Genomic DNA, 17,900 nt, shown 5'->3' on the forward strand with positions numbered 1-17,900 from the left:
ACTCGGCGGGGCCCAGACGCCCAGAGCGGCAGGTGCAAAGGCGCCAGAGCCGGGGTGGGGGGTGCCCAAAGCGCCGGCCCAGCCCTCCGGGGTGCGGGCAGGGCGCCGGCTGCTGCAGCCCGGGGGGTTGCGGGGGCGCGTCCCTCGCTGCCCGCGGCCGCCCCACCGCGTGTGCGCCGTCCGGACCCCGGGGAGACCCCGCGGCCCGAGTGCCGGGATTGGCCGGCTTCTTCCCCCGGGAGCCGCAGCCGCGAAGCCAGGTTGGTGCGGCCGGGCCGGGCCAGCGCCCTCTAGGCAGCGGAAGTGGCGCTCGCTGTACATCCGTCCTCCCCGCCTCGCGGAGTTGGGAGAAGGAAGGCTGGGGGGGTGGAAAAATAAAAGGAAAAGTCCCTGCACCATGTAGACCCGCGCGCCCCGCGCCCTTGCACCCCGGCCGGCCGGGGACCCCCCTCGGCCCCCAGTCTGCGGCCATGAACGCGAGCAACGAGGGCGAGAGCTTCCCGGGCTCGGTGCAAAGTAAGTGCTTTTCCGGGCGCAGTGCGCGCTCCGGGGCCCGGGCCCAAGCACGCCTGCGACGCAGCGGGCAGGCCCGGGGCCCCGAAATCGGGGTGACGGCCCCGAGCCGGCGTCTCGGGGACCGCGGCGGGCGCGCCGGGCAGGAGGCGCCGGGGTGGGCCGGGGGCGGGCGCACCCGACCCGGCGCGAGGCGGGGGCGCTCGCCAGCCTCCAAAGAGCCCCCCGTGCAGCGGGCGGTGGGGGAGGGCTGGCGGCTCCGACCATCGCCCACCCTCTCGCGGCATTCCCCGCCCCCGGCGCAGCCTGGAGGTGGATTTGGGGTAACCGCGGCCACGCTGATGGGAAAACTTCTGTCTCGGTGGCCCCGAATCCTTGAAGTCTGGGTTCGGAGGACTGCACGAGGTCTGGCTGGCTGGGCTTGCCGGCTTCCTGAAAAGCCTTGTCCACGTTGAAGGTGGAGATCTGAATGGGGAATGGGGCCATGGGCGTTTTCTTTGAGTTTTGAGTTTGGGGTTCATTTTCATTATGATGACAGCCTTTTTCAAGCCCGTGGTTTCGCCGGGCTCGTTGTTTCCCTAAGTGTGGGGCTGAGCGCGAACCAGCCACCTGGGAGCTCCAGCGCTTATTTTTTAAAAAAGGGGGAGGGGGGAAAGCTCTGTGGGCCCCACCTACCAGGTGGTGGGGCCAGGGTAGAAGGGAGGAGGATGGGCTTGCCCTGGGCGATTCGGAGGCACAGGAAGTTTGAGAACCCCTGGCACTTGTTAGATGTTACTGTTACCGACTTGGAAGACACTGGCTCCTAAACATGTCTGTGTGTTCCTTGCATAACTTGTGAAAAGCGCAGATTTCCCTAAACCTCAGTCCCCGTTCACCCCACCTCCATTAGGACTCTCTGAAGTGGGGGTCAGATGTGTCCGTGTTTATCCGTGTTTAAATAACCCACCCTAGCCCTTATTCTGATGCCCAGACAGGTTTGGAGAACTTTGTTGGGATAAAGAGGCTTCTCAGCTGGCGCCAGTGGTAAAGAACCCGCCTCCCAATGCCGGAGACGGAAGAGTCACAGGTTCGATCCCTGGCTTGGGAAGACACCGTGGAGAAGGGCACGGCAACCCACTCCAGTGTTCTTGCCTGGAGAATCCCATGGACAGAAGAGCCTGGCAAAGATAAAGGAATTCTTTGTGTTGATGATACCAAAAAAAAAAAAAAATAGACCCAGTGTATTCTATTGGGTCTCAGTTCATTACAGATATTCAGAGGGGATATTTTCAAATTCAAATAGAACACCTCAGTAATAACCCCATCAGGTGACATGCTGGGGATCCCTGTGCTGGCCTTCTACAAGCACCATCTCATTTAATTCTCGTAACCATCTTATGAAGCAGAAACTTCACCCCATCTCCTCCGGAGTCCCACCATTAAGGAATCTCAATGATGCAGTCACTAGTCTCTTGGATTCTTTGTCTTCCTCTTAGCTTGGGCACCTTAGTAGCTACAGGAAGACAGTGTTAGAGAGATGAGAAATGTCACGTCCTTCCATCCATTGATTTCAGTGTTTGCAAGATGGCTTACAAACCTACCTTGCTCAGTGCAGAGTATCTTTTCTTAGAAGTCAACCAAATTGTATTTCTGCACAGAGATGTCTTGTCTTGGTTGTAATGGGACATTGGACATAATGCAAATATTTTATAATTTTTTTAAATTATGAAGCAAAGATGCCAACTGTATATGCACAAAGGTGGTTTTCATACTATTTAGACTCAGGGAAAATTGGGAATAATATTCAAACCTTACAGTTAGTGAGAAATTATGAGGCTTAGAAAATATGGAATAATGTGTTGTCATTAAATAATTATGTATATATATAAAGAGACTTTAGTGATGGAGCATAATGCTTGTACAGCAGTATTGGGAAAAAGGTTAATTTACAATACACTATGATATAAACAATCTTTAACTCGATGAATGGAAGAAAATATTTTGTAATGTTCATGGTAGCCATAGGTGGAAAGACTGTAATTTCCCTCCTTGCTTCTTCTCTTCCAGATTTTCTGTTATAAACATGAATTTCCTTGTAATAAGGCAAAGAAAACTTTTTAAATAAAAATTCAGTTTGTCTTATTAGTTAGAGACTTAGTCATTGTATTTCTTTATTTAACAAACATTTATATAGCAGTTTCTAATATAGTGCCAGGACTGTGGTAAGCGCTTTGCAAGTGTTAAATACAATATTAATTCTTGATATTATTACTATAGTGAAATAATGCCTGTCAGGAATTAATTTTGCTTACAAGTAACAAAACTGAACTACACTGGCCTAATTAGAAGTCTGGAATTGATTGATTCTAGGGTTGATTTAGGGGATCAGTGAAGTAAACTTTTGTAGAGATCTTACTATTTACCTCATGTTACAACATGGCTGCAGAAGCACCTGGCATCACACCTGCATTCAAGGCTGAAGGGAGAGGTGAACAGTGCCAACCATGTCGGCTCCCTCTTGATCGTGCTTTTCCCTGAAGCTCCTCCAGCACTGTGCTGGAGGGATTCCCAAGTATGTCATGAGCCAAATTATTCAGGCTAGTGGTTCTCATGATGGGGGAGAGGGTTGGAATAGTGGGAGCACTGGCTCCCATAATGACTGAGAAGTACAATTACGTTTTCCTTGAGACAGGAGATGGTCCTCTGAAGCGCAAGGTAGCCTTCTTGAGGTGCAGGGAAGAACCTTCCTGCGTGAGATACCACTAGTGCCCCCACAGGGAGTGATCAGGAGCATTACTTGGGTGGGTATGTTGCTGCTGGGGTGGCACTGGGGTTCTGTGTGCAAGAAGAGGGGAGTGGAATAGATACTGGGCCAGCAGCTAGCCACGCCTGCCACCATGCCCGTTTCTCTCACCGTGGGTCTGGTTTGTGTTTCCATTTCAAGCTGTCTGAAATTAACCTGTGACTCCCCCTCTGTCCCCTGGAGTTCCAGGTGGCACAACAGTTTTGGTGGAGCTGACTCCCGACATCCACATCTGTGGCATCTGCAAGCAGCAGTTTAACAATTTGGACGCCTTTGTAGCTCACAAGCAGAGTGGCTGCCAGCTGACCGGCACGTCTGGGGCGGCGCCCAGCACAGTCCAGTTTGTATCGGAGGAAACGGTGCCTGCCACCCAGACTCAGACCACCACTCGAACCATCACCTCGGAAACCCAGACGATCACAGGTATGGTTGGGCGGTGGGGCAGTCACTCAGAGTTGGCCTGGCTATGTCCCAGACGCCTCTTCAGATCCTGTTAAAAATATAGACACCCAGGGCCCACCCCCTAGGATTGCTGATTCATTATTTTTAACAAGCTCCATGGGGAAGCTAGCTGCCTGGCCAGGTTTGCGAACTGCTAGGTTAAAACATTAAGTGGTAGCAGTTATAAATTGTTGGCATGTGCTAAACAAAACTAACAGACAAAAACCAGGTTTTTAAAACAAAACCAGAAAAAAAGCTATATACTAAGAAAAAAATACTTGCAGGAAATGGTAAAAAAGGAAAAAGTGGTTATTTGGGGGTGGTGGAAATATGTGTGTGATTCCTGAATTTGCATTATTTGTGTAAAGGACAAAAAAAATGTTTAAGAAATTTTTAAAATCTATAAACAAGTACTGATGACTCCCCTTCCCTGTGCCGCCAACTGGAAAAACAGAAAAGTTCATCCTAGTTCTTGGTCACGTCCAAAAGAAACCACAGATGGATCCAAAAGTTAAACATGCACAATGAAACCGTCAAAGTTGTAGAGTAAAAACTATATACGTGCAAAAGAAAGAAAGTAAAAGTGAAGTCGCTCAGTCGTGTCCAACTCTTTGCGACCCCATGGACTATAGCTGACCAGGCTCCTCCGTCCATGGGATTTTCCAGGCAAGAGTACTGGAGTGGGGTGCCATTGCCTTCTCCAGGGGATCTTCCCGACCCAGGGATTGAACCCAGGTCTCCCACGTTGTAGGCAGACGCTTTACCGTCTGAGCCACCAGGGAAGCCCCCACATGCAGAGAGACCCAAACACTCACACCCCTCAGCTTATTCCTTTATAATCTGCCTTACGGGATGAGACAGATGACTCCAGTAAGCACCCATTTATGAGATGGTTGGTAGACACACTGTTGCATCCTATGGGAAAATAGAGGATGTATTTGTTGGCTTTTAAAGGCATTCAAATTTTTAAATCAAAAAATATATTAATACTGTGCCTTCCAAAGAAAGCAGGTTATAGGATTGCTCCCCCAAAAGAAAAAGAATTGTTATGTGGTTGCAGATAAAGTTACCATTCTTCCACAGTAAAAACAATGTATAAAAAAAGCTTAAAGACAACTGGGAAAAGAAAATGAAGTACATGTGACTAAGGCCTAATATCCTTCATATATTAAAAAAAAAAAAAAAAAACTCCTAAAAATCAATAAAAAGACTAAATGGAAAAGTCAGCAAAGAGCAGCAGTTGCTATTCAAGAGCCAGTAAATATACAAGGATGTGTCATTGAGTCATCATCCCTCAGTAATAAAGAAATGCAAATCAAATACTGCTTTCCTTTCCTTTCTGGAGATATCCATTCATATAAGCTGGGCAATTTTGTGATATCTTTCAAACTTTAATTCTTACACTTAAAATATTTCAAATTTTAAAATGTACACATTTACCCAGTATGTGCACTTGTGGGTATTTATCCTCTAAAACTTGACAAGTAAAAATGTACAAGGGTGTTTACTGATACTGTAAAGAAAATGGAACCTTTGTAACGTATATGTCAGGAGATTAGATAAATAAATGCCATGATGGATAATGAATAATAATCTAACAATTAGATGAATAAATTCAGACAGTAGGATGTGACTTAGTCTGAAAAGGAAGCTAGATCTGTGTACCCACATAGAGTCTCAAGGTAAATATAAACCGGCATATATATGCATATGTATTATATTCAAGGAAAGCTTCTAGAACAGGAATGAGGCAAGTAATGTTAATGAAAGATGTCAACTCTGCAGAAGGCATTAGGGGATGGTGGGGACGCTGGTGAAATAGAGAAAGTTGCTCTTTGGATTCAATCAGTTAGATATTTGGGTTTTTCTGAGCAACTGAAAAATGTAAAATTTCCCAAATTTTAAAACTTTGTTAGGAAACGTTCCTGTCAGTTCAGTGGTTAAGAAGGTCCTCTCACTGCAGGGAGTACAGGTTTGATCCCCAGTCAGGGAACTAAGATCCCACATGTCAGGCGATGAGGGGGAAAAAAAAACTTGTTGGTCAAACAAAATACATCTGTGAGCTTGATCGAGCCCATCTGCAACTTCTGACTTGTTTTCAATGTTTTGCAAACAGTTAATTGGAGCTAAGATGTGGAGAACCTCTGAAGTGAGGGTACCAGCTTTTGCCTTATCATTTGCACGTTGATGCTGTGTCTGAGTTTTTTGGCAGCAGGTGAAGTTTGTGGTCGTTTCCTTACTGCATCCAAAATAATGTTCCTGCTGAAATGTGTTAAGCGTTGAATATAACTGATCACCTCGGAAACTCTCATCAGGTTACCCTGAGGTCTTCCCACTTTCTCCCGAGTTTCTCTTCATCTCATCTTAGAGGAAATCACCAGGAAAATGTTCGAACAGAAACTCACCTTAGGGATGGGCCTGGTACCACCTTCTCATTTTACAGCTGGACAGAGTGAAGCTGCAGGTGGAGATGAGAGATGGTCAGGGTCCCAGCACAGGTTCAGGACAGTCCTGGGACTCAGGTCCCTGGGCCCTTGCCCTCGTGGTCTTCTCCCTGAAGATTGAGTGTCGGGTTCTCTGTTCTCAGAAATAAGCTCCCAGTCACCCCACACCTGGTGTGAAGCCTGGGACCGGAGGCCCCAGCCTAGGGAGGCCCCAGCACGGGGAGGCCCCAAGACCCTTCGTTTGTGGCCATTGCGTCTCGCTGGGCTCTGAGCCTTCCCTGCTGCCGTCCCCTCTGCCTTTTTCGCCTTTACCTGGCTGACACCAGCCCACCCTCAAAACCTAAGGTTCAGGACCATCTGCACACAGGACCTGGCCGCACCTCAGGACACGCCGCCCCCTCTGACTCACAGTAGCTGTGATGACATCCTTTCTGTTTTCCGAGTGGGCCACTCTTCCTTGAGCCCCGGGGCATTTGTATGTGTTGCCCCCTCTGCCTGGAGCCGACTTAATGCTGGTGCTGGTGCGTGTGTCAGAGCTGGGTTTAACTGCATCGCCCCAAAGAGCCCCGCTCTGAGACCACACACATGGGCATTGTTCTCTCAGATCAGGTCCCCGTAATTAAATGATTGTTTGCAGAACAAATTTAAGGCCTGTCCCACTGCTGAAGCGTAAGCGCCACGAGGTCAGGGGCTGCATTTGACCCGCAGCATCATATTCCCGGCAGTGGTTGTGTGTGGAGTGAACGCACAGGGGCCCGCGCCTCACGTCCATTGGTGAAGCTGCCCGCGCACCACGTAACCGGCTCGGAGACCTTCGCCCGCCACCCGGCCTCTCCACGGCCCCGCCCTTGTTCACTGTAGCCGCGCCTCAGCTTTGCTGGCCACCCGGTACGCCTCGGCGCCCGCTGCGCAAGCGCTCCCCACCGCGCAGAGCTGACGGGGGTGCCGCGCACCAGAGACGGGCTGCTGGGCCTTATCCCAGTCGGCAACCCTGGGCTGTGGGCAGGTCACTCACTCAGGTTCCTTGTCTGTAGAAAGGGATTATTAAAAAGGGTACCTAATACCAGTAGGTGCGCTTCCCAGGTGCCTCAGGGGTACAGAACCCGCCTGCCACTGCAGAAGACGCAGGTTCGATCCCTGGGTTGGAAAGATCCCCTGAAGAAGGAAATGGCCACCCACTCCAGTATTCTTGCCTGGGAAATCCCATGGACAGAGGAGCCTGGCAGGCTACGCAAAGAGCTGGACGTGACTTAGTGAGTAAACAACAAACAAATACTGTTAGGTTTAGAATTAGGTGCCTAATATGATTGGGTTATTGTGAGACTCTGCAATAATCCAAATAAAGGATCTAGGACAGTCATTGGACTCAGTAGACGACCGCCTTTATTAACATGAAGGGTGTTAATGCTTCCCTGGTGGCTCAGCTGGTAAAGAATCTGCCCGCAATGCTGGAGACCTGGGTTTGATCCCTGGGTTTGGAAGATCTCCTGGAGAAGGGAAACGCTACCCACTCCAGTATTCTGGCCTGGAGAATTCCACGGACTGTGGAACCATGGGGTTGCAAAGAGTCATACACGACTGAGCGATTTTCACTTTATTAACATAAATGAGCAACTTTCACTTTCTTAACATCAAGATGCATGCCCAAGTGAGATGAGCAGGGTGCTGAGTCTCTGCCTGACCCAGCTGCTGTCCCTGCATGCGCCTGCAGCTCTGCCCCGAAACAAGCAGCATCTTGCTTCCCCCCACCCTTTCTTTTACACTGTTTATTTTGGTTTGCGGGGTCCAGCTTCCCCAAAGTTTAGGCTTCGGTGTTGCAGCAGCGGCAGTTTGGACCAGGGTCCCTTGGGATCTTGTTAAAGCCGCTAGTGCCTGCGCTGCACCTCCGAATCCGCCTGGCTGGGGCTCAGGCATCTGCATTGTTAACAAGCTCCCCAGGGGATTGCAGGCCTCGACCCACTTGGAAAGATGCTCACCACCCGACCCCCACCCCGGCAGGTTCCTCTCAATACCCGCACCCAGACCTTGTCCAGGGTTATTGGTCCGTCTTCAGTCCTTGATTAAAACAGACCCTTCCTCCTGCTCAGTCGCTTCAGTCTTTGTGACCCCATGCACTATAGCCCACCAGGCTCCTCTGTCCATGGGATTTTTCAGGCAAGAATACTGGAGTGGGGTGCCATGTTGGATAAAAAGTAAAATTAATTCTCTGCCCGCTAGCTTTGAAAGCTGCCTATCATTTGGCATTTGATTTGAGAACTTTTCTATAAAAGCAGTAACATTAGATCTTGACGCTGGTGGAAAAATCTAGCCTCCTATGTGCATTTTCTAAGTTCCCCGCTTGAAGCCATGGGGCTTGGGGTCAGCTTCCCGTGTTAAAGTCTTGGCTGCAGAGGGCCTTAGGAGCTGTGTGAGTGCTGCAAGTTGTAAGAGTTTGCGTTGTCTCCTTTTTAAAGTGGGACAGAAATACATAGAAAGGCCATGGAACTTGGTAGTGGAGAGAGTCTAGGTTCTTGAGTCAGACTGCCTGGGTTCAGATCCGAGCTACATCACTTCCCATCCAGGTAACCTCAGGCAGGTGACTTAGAGTCTCAGGGTCTCCATTTACCCAGTTGTAAAACGGGAGAGTAGAGATAGAACTCACCTCAGAGGGTCACTGCCAGGGGCTCCTACATGCAGACATTCAAGCCATCAGGGTTAGTTCTCATTACTTACTTACTGAATCAGGGGCTGTAGAAATTAAGTGAAACAGCTCATGGAAAATTTTCCGCAGGCCCTGACTCATGGCAAGCCTCCAGACAGTATTAGTTGAACTATCACTGACTTTTCCCACCTCTTCTGGTTCATTCCTGCATTTTTAGGACCCAGGTTAAAAGTCACCTCCACCTAGAAGCTAGCCACGATTTCTCCCTCCCTTCCCCACCCCGAAGGTTAGGTTCTTCACCACTTCCTCAACTAGCCCTTACCACAGTTGCCATCAGTTTATTTGGTAACAAGCAGTCTTTAGCCAGAGAAGTGAATTCAGATACTCCTGGGCTCAGGCAGGGGCAGTAAGTACGGCAGCAGGTGGGCTGTGAGGGGGAGTGGGCGGGCCGTGGACGACCAGCAGAGGAGAGCCGGGGGGCGTCGGAGTCCCTGGGCGCTGGGTTAACTCCCCGGGGCGCGCGTGCTGTTCCCCTGCTGAACAGAGTCACAGAACGTCCACATGGGACAGGGCAGCTCTGACTGTGCTGGGACAGGCTGGAAAGAGAACTCCTGTGTCGTCATGCCTGAGCCTCGGAACCCCGGGCATCCCCTCCTGCCCCGCTCGTCTCCTGCTTTATCGATTTTATCTGCTGCTCTAGCCTTCTCTGCATCTCAGCACTAGTCGCTAAGATACCAAGTCATAGGCTTGTCCCCACTTCCTGACAGCCTCCAGCGCAGGCTTCCTTGAAGCCTCCTCGCAGAATCATCTAACATGAGCCCCAAACATCTAAAACTACGTGCTTCCGGGCACCCTCTTACTGAGACCCTCCACAGCCCCCGTGGGGCAAGGGTTCCCTTACTGTAAGGAGTAATCAACTTATTCAACTACAGGTGTGTCCCTGGTGGTCTTTGGCCAGAGGTCATTGACCTGGGAAAGACCCAGCCCACCTAACTGATTTTGAAAGCCTAAAAAACAAAATTATCTGAAGGCTCAATTTGCCTGTGGGCCTCAAAGTAGTGGGTTGTTTTGTTTTCTTAATTTTAAATGACCCTTATTCTGTATTTGCAAAACAACTAATTAGTAGTAAGCAAGGTAGTGGTTTAACTTCTAATTTACCAGACTATAATCTCCCTGGTTTAGTCACTAAGTTGTGTCCGACTCTTCTAGCCCCATGGACTGTAGCCCACCAGGCTCCTCTCTCCGTGGGATTTCCCAGGCAAGAATACTGGAGTGGGTTACCATTTCCTTCTCCAGGGGATCTTCCCGACCCAGGGATCGAACTCGGGTCTCCTGCACTGCAGGCAGGCTCTTTACCGACTGAGCACTGAGCTATGGGGAAAGCTCCATAACCTCCCTGGAGCAGGCACTAATCAGTCTTGCTTTTCGGCCGCCCAGCCCCAGGCCTGGTACATCCTAGGCGCTCAGTAAAAGTTACCAAGTAAATGCAGTAGGGGGCGCGGTTCGGATTGAACTCGTTCAAGCCCGTGACGTTCATGGCGTGGCGCCGGCTCCATCGTGAGGGTCCAGTGAGGGCGGCTCTGGGACTGGCGGTGCCAGATGCTGGAGCCGAGATAATGGAGGTGCTTCCCTTGGAGGATTCCAAGCTCGTCCGGGAGCGGAGGAGAACTTGTTGTAAGACAGAGAAGCCCAGCCGTGTGTGACCAGTGCAGAGAGTTCATGGAGTAGGTTGGTCTCGGCGGGGAAAGCCACGGGGAAAATGATGAGTGAGATCACACGCATGATAGACCTTGAGAATCCCACCTGCCTTTGGGAGGAAGACAGCGGGAGGGGGGCGTTTCCTCCTGCTGGTCTGGAGGTGGAGAAGCTGGTCCCTGCTGCTGAAGGGGAGATCTGATCACAGTGGCTGGAGATGATATAGCGCCTACAGACTAGCGGCCCCTGCTTTGATCTGGCCTTTATTCTGAAGGAGCTAGGGAGCCACTGAAGGTTGTTGAGTGTGTGAGCAATTCAGTAAAACAAACTAGTTAGTGAGTTGCCAGGGGAATCTGGCAATAATAATAGTCATAGCTGACTCTTGGGTGTGTATGTTAGTCGCTCAGTCCTGTCTGACTCTTTGTGACCCCAGGGACTGCAGCCCACCAGGCTCCTCTGTCCATGAGATTTCCCAGGCAAGAATGCCGGAGTGGGTGGCCATTTCCTCCTCCAGAGCATCTTCCCCACACCAGGGATGGAACCCACGTCTCCTGCACGGGCAGGCGGATTCTTTACTGCTCTGCCACCTGGGAAGCCCAGCTAATTCTTGCTGCTGCTACTGCTGCTAAGTCGCTTCAGTCGTGTCCAACTCTGTGCGACCCCATAGACGGCAGCCAACCAGGCTCCCCCTTCCCTGGGATTCTCCAGGCAAGAACACTGAAATGGGTTGCCATTTCCTTCTCCAATGCATGAAGGTGAAAAGTGAAAGTCAAGTCGCTCAGTCGTGTCCGACTCTTTGCGACACCATGGACTGCAGCCTACCAGGCTCCTCCGCCCATGGGATTTTCCAGGCAAGAGTACTGGAGCGGAGTGCCATTGCCTTCTCCCAGCTAATTCTTAGTGCTGCTTATTATTGTGCCAAGCAGTTTTCTCAGTATGTGAAGTAGGTTTTCACAACTTCAGTTAATGAGTTTAACGTTTAATTTTAAAAAATTAAATTTTTGCAACATATATTAGCTACTAATCATTATTATCCCTCTTTTACCCGTAATGAACTAAAGCATGAAGGCGTTAAAGCATGAAGGCGTTAAATAGCTTGATGGCGGTGACAGAGCCAGAAAGGGGCTCGAAGCCAGACCTGGGGCTGGGAGCCGAGCTCCAGGGCTGCAGAAGCCCCTCAGCACCCTTGGTAAAGTCGTCATCACAGCCTTTCTCAAAAGAGCCCCCCGGAGCTTCAGTAAGACGGAGATCCCCAGCGCCCTCCCTTAACAATCCCATCTGGGTAGTTCTGAGCAGGGTCCTGGGAGTCTGGGCCAGCCAGTGCGGGCTCGGGTTAGTTCAGATGCTTTCGGTTGCTCTTAATAACACTAAGCTACAAGAGGGCTGGACTGTGAGACACTGCTTATCTCAGGATAAGATCTGGCAGGGCAGACCGGGGGTTTCTGGGTCTTCTTGCTCTCCCCGGCAGTAATGCTTCTCATGGCCACAAGGTGGCTGCTTTCCTCCTCAAGTCTTCACTCAGCCCTGCTCAGGGATGGGGAAAGGGACCTTCTCTTTAACAGAGAGGAAACGCTTCCCCAGGAATCCCAGATGCCATTGGCTAGGATGGGTAACAGGCCCAGTTCCACTGTCTTGGTGTAGCCAGGCCAGCAAGGAGTCACGGAGAAGGGGCTTAGCAGTGGAATCCAGCCCCAAAGCCCTTCTGGCCATCCACACTCCTGCCGGGAGAAAGGCAGGAAAGAATGGAACTCTGTCGGTGGCAGTGTCTGGCACATGGGTGCTTCTTTTTTCAAAATAGATGTCCACAGCAAGCTGCAGTGTCTTTGTCCCAGTTCCTAACCGCAGGGCAAGCGGGTCTGATCGGTCCAGCTTCTGTGCCCCTGTCTGCCCCCAGACCAGCCAGCTGCTGCAGAGAGAGGGGCGGGTCACGAATCAGAAGCTGGCGTTGGGCTCAGCCCTTGGAACCGGGACTGTTGGGCCGACCTGAGGATCAGGTGTGGCTCCCATGAGGGGAAAACCCTTTAGAAGAGCATGAGACTTTCCTTACAGAATTCTCCCAGGAGGTGAATGCTGAGTTTGCACTCAAATCAAGGCCCCTAAATGTGAGCTGTAAGCATGGGCAATATGGGGAAAAACAAACAATAGATTTAAATATGTGACAGTGAAAGAATAGCCTTAATTTGTAAAGATCATTTCAAGTCAATGAGAAAAAAGTAAAAATTTAATAGAAAAAAAAAAAGAGCTAATATCCCGAACAGGCAGTTCATAAAGAAGGTATGTGAATGAATAAAATATAGTGAAAAGGGGTTTTTTACCAATTATGAAAGAAATGCAGATTAAACTAAAACGGTCTCATATTGTCCTGACAGATAGTGTGTGTGATAGCCAAGGTGAAGGGGAGAATATGTATTGATTTAGATTTTCCTAAAGGATCTTATAGTTATGAGTCACCAAGCCATAAAATGACCATTGCATTTTGACCCGGTTCTTCAGCTTGCAGGAAGGTATCCAGAGAAACTAAAGAGATAAGTTAAAATTTTTGGATAGGTGTTATTTATAAAGGTAAACCCCTAGAAACCAACTCAATGTCCAAAAAAGAAGAAAGGGTTAATTTAGCTGGGACAGCCCAAGTGTGGCATGTTATGTAGCCAGAAGAAATTGTTTTTGGATGAATTGATAACATGGCAGAATGCTTTCACATAGCAAAGTTGTTTAATCGTTTAATAAAAAAGAAAAGCATACAAAATGATTTAAGCCATGATCTCAGTTCTGTATTTTTAAAATCTGTGTAAAAAGAACAGGTTGGCCATCTGATCCATCACTAAACAGGTGTTCCCTGAGCCCCTGTGTGTGCCGGGTTCCACACGAGGGTCTAGGAAACAGTGATGGAGGGAAATGCACGTCCTCACTGGGCTCATCCAACCGAATGGCGGAGAGGAAGGGCATCGGATACTTCGCCACATAACTAGTTACAGCAGAGATGAGTGCTTTGGAGGAAAAGTGCAGAATTCAGCAAGCATGTCATGCCACGGGGGGACAGCGTTGGTCAGGTTTTCTCCCCGTGTTTCTGTGCTCCCGGGATTTTCTAGTCAGTGTTTTCTTTTGTTTCGACAATATAATACACTTTTAATTTTAAAAAAGAGAAAAGAATTAAAACTGGAGTTTTTAAGTTGAAGATGAGAAAGGAGAAGCAAAGGGACTTGGGAGACGTGGATGACTTCAGATGTTCGAAGAGCAGTTTCGTGGGAAGAGTTGCAGTTGGCCCCTGTGAGCTTCGCGGGTCTAGGACATCCAGTGGGTCCCAAGCTCAGGGCGGTTTTGGTTCCTTATGAAATTCATGTGACAGTCTTACTTTTTAAGCAACATCATGGGTGAATAATTGAACACCCGAGGTGCTCCTGCTACAAACCAAGACTGCGTGTAACAAGCTGTGTGTCTCAGACGTGCAGCTGGGCACACTGGCAAGCCAGGGAGAGCCCCAGAGTCAAAACCGAAAGCAGGTGTGAGGCTGTGAGCTGCTGGGGGTGGAGGGGGAGGCATGGGGGCTGATCCAGAAACACTGGACTTGATTGTAAGAGCTGTGCCCACAGGGGAGACGAGGCCTTGAACTCTTGAAGAAAGTTATCCCTATAGCTGAACAGAACTGGGCACCAGACCACTCACACCCCCAGAAAGCGGCCGCTCATGCTACAGATCACCCCAGTGGAAAGAAGGGTTGAGAACATTCTTCCCTGGGGGAAGTCACATCTCTGCTAGAAGCGCATCCCCAGCTCAGCAGATCTGGGTGCTTGGGGTTGTCCCGGCTGCCTTCACGTCTGCTGGACACTCAGATTCCACTGTTTACGCCAAATCTGAAGACAGACAAGGGACCGCCCCCTACAAACGACCCCTCCAGTTGGATGCCTCCCCTAAAGACACCGAAAGCACGTGCAGCAAAGGCAAAAACAGACCAGCAGGACTGCATCAGTTTCTGTGCGCCTAAGGAAACAGCCAGTGGAATGTAAAGACAGCTTCCTGGGTGGGAGGAAATATTTGCAAACCAGATTTCTGAAAAGGAGCTGCCCCCCAGAATACTCTCAGGGTTCCCCTTTGCTGTGACTCACCACAAAAGAGATGCTAAGGCTTGTGGGGGCGGGGCGGGGGCGGTTAGCAGACAGGCCCGGCCATCTCCAGGGACGGTGGGTATCCCAAGCTCAGGATCATTCCAAACCCAGGACTCGCCTCCCGGAGGGTCACAGACTCCGCAGCCAGACTGTAGGGAGTGCCTGGCCACTGTCACAACCCCCCAGCCCCTGTGCCTCCCAGTCTTCTTTCCCACAAGCTGGGGTATCACGGTGGCATGACCAGCCATCCTAGTTTTATCTCAGGTCCTATGACCAGGGAAGCCCCTCGGTCCCAGGCAAGTGGAGGTGATTGCTCCCCTAAGCCTTGATCATTCCCGCTAAGAGTTTGGTGCCCAGTTCTGTTCAGCTATAGGGATTAGTGTTATTAAGACTCAACTGTGCCCATATCCTGCACTATTGATGCCCTCATGAAGCTTCGTGATATCCTTGTGAAGTGGGCACGTGATTATCCCCACTGACGAGCTGGGAAACAGGCTCAAAGGAGCTCCTCGACTGGCCTGAAGTCCCATCCGTGGAAAGTGGCTGAGCCTGGACTCACATCAGTTCAGAGACACATTACAACACCTGAAACGGGGCTGCGCCTTGGAATCAGCGAGACGGCTGCCTGCCCGGAGGCAGTCACCAAGGAATTGTCTTTGCACGTTTGTGAATAACCTGGATTATTATCAGTGATCACTGTTCTACTCACTTCGGCAGAGATGTGTGCATTTTTTGGGGAGCTCTGTGTGTTGGGTTTAATTGCTGTGTGAAATGTCTCCTGAGATACTGCAGGATGGTTCGGGTTGAAGATGAAAAGTAACTGTACCCAGAAATACCTAGAAATAGTAGTAGGGGGTCCATTTGATATTGATGAAGCAAATTTTGTTGCTGGAGGAACAACCATTGAGTTTCGCAAAGCTACAACTGAGAGAGATGGAGTCCCTCGATTAGACAAAGTTGAGTTAAGGTTACTGCTGAGCTGCATGGAAAAGCATGGTCTGCACCCTTAGTTCTCAAACCTGTGTTTATCAGAATCACGTGGGCAGCTTGTTAGGCCAGATTGCTGGGCCCACCCTAGAGTTTCTGATTCAGTAAGCTGGGGTGGGGCCTGAGAACTTGCCTCTGCAGCAAATTCCTAGGTAAGTCCATTGCTGCTGGCTGGGGACCACACTTTGAAAACCAACAGCTAAATCCCAGAGTAGATGAAACATCTCACCAAGAGGCAGGTGTGGTTGATCAGGTCATCAAAGAGACTTGGCAAGAAGATGGAACTTCAGTTTGTCAGACTCTTTTGCCAGCTTTAAACAAAAGCCACTTAACTCCCCACTACATATTTCAGCTGAGAAGACGGGAAACCATGAGTTTGCTCAAACAGCAAATGCCGATCCACCTGGGTGTTCTTTGCCACACACTGGGATGAGGCTGTCATTGCTCAAGGTGCCCAAGAGCTGCGTGCCAGGAATGTGGGTTTCCTGTCAAATGTTCAGTGAAGCCTCAGAGAACTCATTCGATACATGTAAAATCTCTAAGGAATATCAATATATGTAAAATACCTAAGGAATATGAAAGCAGTGTGTTATCATGTGTTGAATTGACAGCTTTTAAAAATTTATTGTATATAAAATAATGTGACATCTTACGGTCTATAACATCTTAGCTTCAAAGAGAGAGAATGTTTGTTTTAAGAGAAAATATAACTGGCACCTCAGACCTTTGGAGTGGGTATTCCTGCTGCAGGCAAAGCCAAAATAGGGAGTGATGTCAGGCCCGTGTTGATTTAAAGAAGTGTACTTTGTAAATACAATGGAGAAATGTCACAGGTGGTGCCTCCGTGACTGAAGTTTGGGAAGCAGAATATGACATTGGCTCTCAGAATCATCAGGAGGGCCTCTCAGCCTGACAGGTTCACCTGAACAAGCCGCAGAGGCCGTATTTACTCCTGTTTGAAGCCAGATCTCCATGTGACGATTACATATAATAAAGGAAAAAAGAAAATACATATTCCCAAACTGCAAACTGTTAACTTCATTAACAAAGCAGTAAAAACAATTTTAAGAAAAGACATTTGGGACTGCCTGTTTTACCTGTTATAATGACAGATGTTAAAGACAAAGATGATAATGATGTTTGGTCTTCTTTTTATTCTTTTTTCCTCAAAACTTCCGTGAGAATATAGGTTGATTTATGGGTTGGTTGGTCTTAGGAATGCTTGAAGAGTGTTTGTGTTTAGAGAGTATTTGTAGTTTGCCCAGAATTCCTTCAGTCAGCTCCCTTCTGGTTTTTGAAAGGATTTTGTGATAAAGTTTATGAAAGGACAGTACCTAAATGCATTTGGGTGAAGTTAACAGAAAACCTACCTGGTATAAACAATAGGGCATTTCTTGTTTATTTAATGAGTGTGGATTTGAATAGGTTTCAGGGCTCTGGCCCAGCATCTCCCTTTATGGTTACAAAGTGGCTGCCTCAGATCCAGACATCACATCCTCATCAGGCATGTCCAAAGACAGACAGCAGGGGAACCAGGGCAGCAAGAAGGAGTTTTCCTCACCTACCTCTCTTTCCGCCCCCACCTTTTTTTTAAATCAGGGAGAAAATCTTTTCCAGAAGCCCCCGCAGCAGATGTTCTCCAGTGTCTCATTGGCTAGAACAGGGTCGCGTGATCACTCCTAAGCAGCAAGGAACAGTGGGAAGACAATCCAGCCTAATCGTTCTCACAAAGGAATGTAGGCAAAGGGAGTAGCTACTGGGGATTCGTATTATGAAAATTAATAATCATCCTGTCTTTTAGTTTCAGCTCCAGAATTTGTTTTTGAACATGGCTATCAAACGTATCTGCCCACGGAAAGCAACGAAAACCAGACAGCCACTGTCATCTCTCTCCCTGCCAAGTCGCGTGCCAAAAAGCCCACAGCCCCACCGGCTCAGAAGAGGCTTAACTGCTGCTATCCAGGTAGAGGCGACACTGAGTCCTGCTTGTGTAGAGAACGTGACGTTTAACAGGTCCAGGGCTCGAGCTCCTGGATTCCCGACAACTGGGCAAAGCCAGCTGCAAACTGCCCGGCTTAGAAATCAACACCCCAGAATTTCCATCATCACATACAACACACCTCTCACTGTCTCTGGTCACCATGCACTTGGGCTCTAAGACTTTAACAGCCAAGGACCTTTAAATGGGAACAGTGAGAATTTCAGATTACTGTGGCTTTCTCTTGGTGCGACAGCTTAGGACGATATCCAGAAAAATTGTCCCTTACCTACTTTAAAAAAGGAAAACAAAAAAA

General features: G+C 49.1%; 1 protein-coding gene and 2 long non-coding RNA genes across 17 annotated transcripts in view; 2 read left to right on the forward strand and 1 right to left on the reverse strand.

The window, feature by feature from the left end:
- The first annotated feature begins 340 nt into the window (after positions 1–340).
- The window catches only part of ZFP64 (ZFP64 zinc finger protein), a 75,587-nt gene continuing 58,027 nt past the window's right edge, over positions 341–17,900 (forward strand). For 2 of the 8 annotated variants that reach the window (XM_086331310.1, XM_086331306.1), the window contains exons 1-4: positions 341–516; positions 1,484–1,579; positions 3,485–3,718; positions 17,408–17,569. In XM_086331310.1, coding sequence (XP_086187436.1) covers positions 471–516; positions 1,484–1,579; positions 3,485–3,718; positions 17,408–17,569 — 538 coding nt within the window. In that variant the 5' untranslated portion in view covers positions 341–470. Of the gene's footprint in view, positions 517–549; positions 971–1,483; positions 1,580–3,478; positions 3,719–6,706; positions 7,434–17,407; positions 17,570–17,900 lie in introns of those variants that run through there. The other 6 variants (XM_086331311.1, XM_086331307.1, XM_086331312.1 and 3 more) reach the window with 4 other exon arrangements.
- LOC147359975 (uncharacterized) lies at positions 1,216–9,265 on the reverse strand. 8 transcript variants are annotated; one of them, XR_015138867.1, is made up of 5 exons: positions 9,144–9,265; positions 8,822–8,907; positions 6,142–6,194; positions 4,586–4,651; positions 1,216–1,670 (listed from the first exon to the last, which is right to left on the reverse strand). It is a non-coding gene; the product is annotated as an uncharacterized LOC147359975 (long non-coding RNA). The 8 variants fall into 8 exon arrangements; XR_015138866.1 differs by having other exon boundaries at positions 6,142–6,290; XR_015138865.1 differs by lacking the exon at positions 9,144–9,265 and having other exon boundaries at positions 6,142–6,290; positions 8,822–8,960.
- Positions 7,442–17,053, forward strand: LOC147359976 (uncharacterized). The gene is made up of 2 exons (XR_015138872.1): positions 7,442–10,549; positions 10,950–17,053. It is a non-coding gene; the product is annotated as an uncharacterized LOC147359976 (long non-coding RNA).

The sequence above is a fragment of the Bos grunniens genome, chromosome 13, assembly GCF_055505025.1.
Source record: "Bos grunniens cultivar Pamir isolate PY7600 chromosome 13, Bosgru_T2T1.0, whole genome shotgun sequence".
In the NCBI taxonomy this organism is placed as follows: Eukaryota; Metazoa; Chordata; class Mammalia; order Artiodactyla; family Bovidae; genus Bos; species Bos grunniens.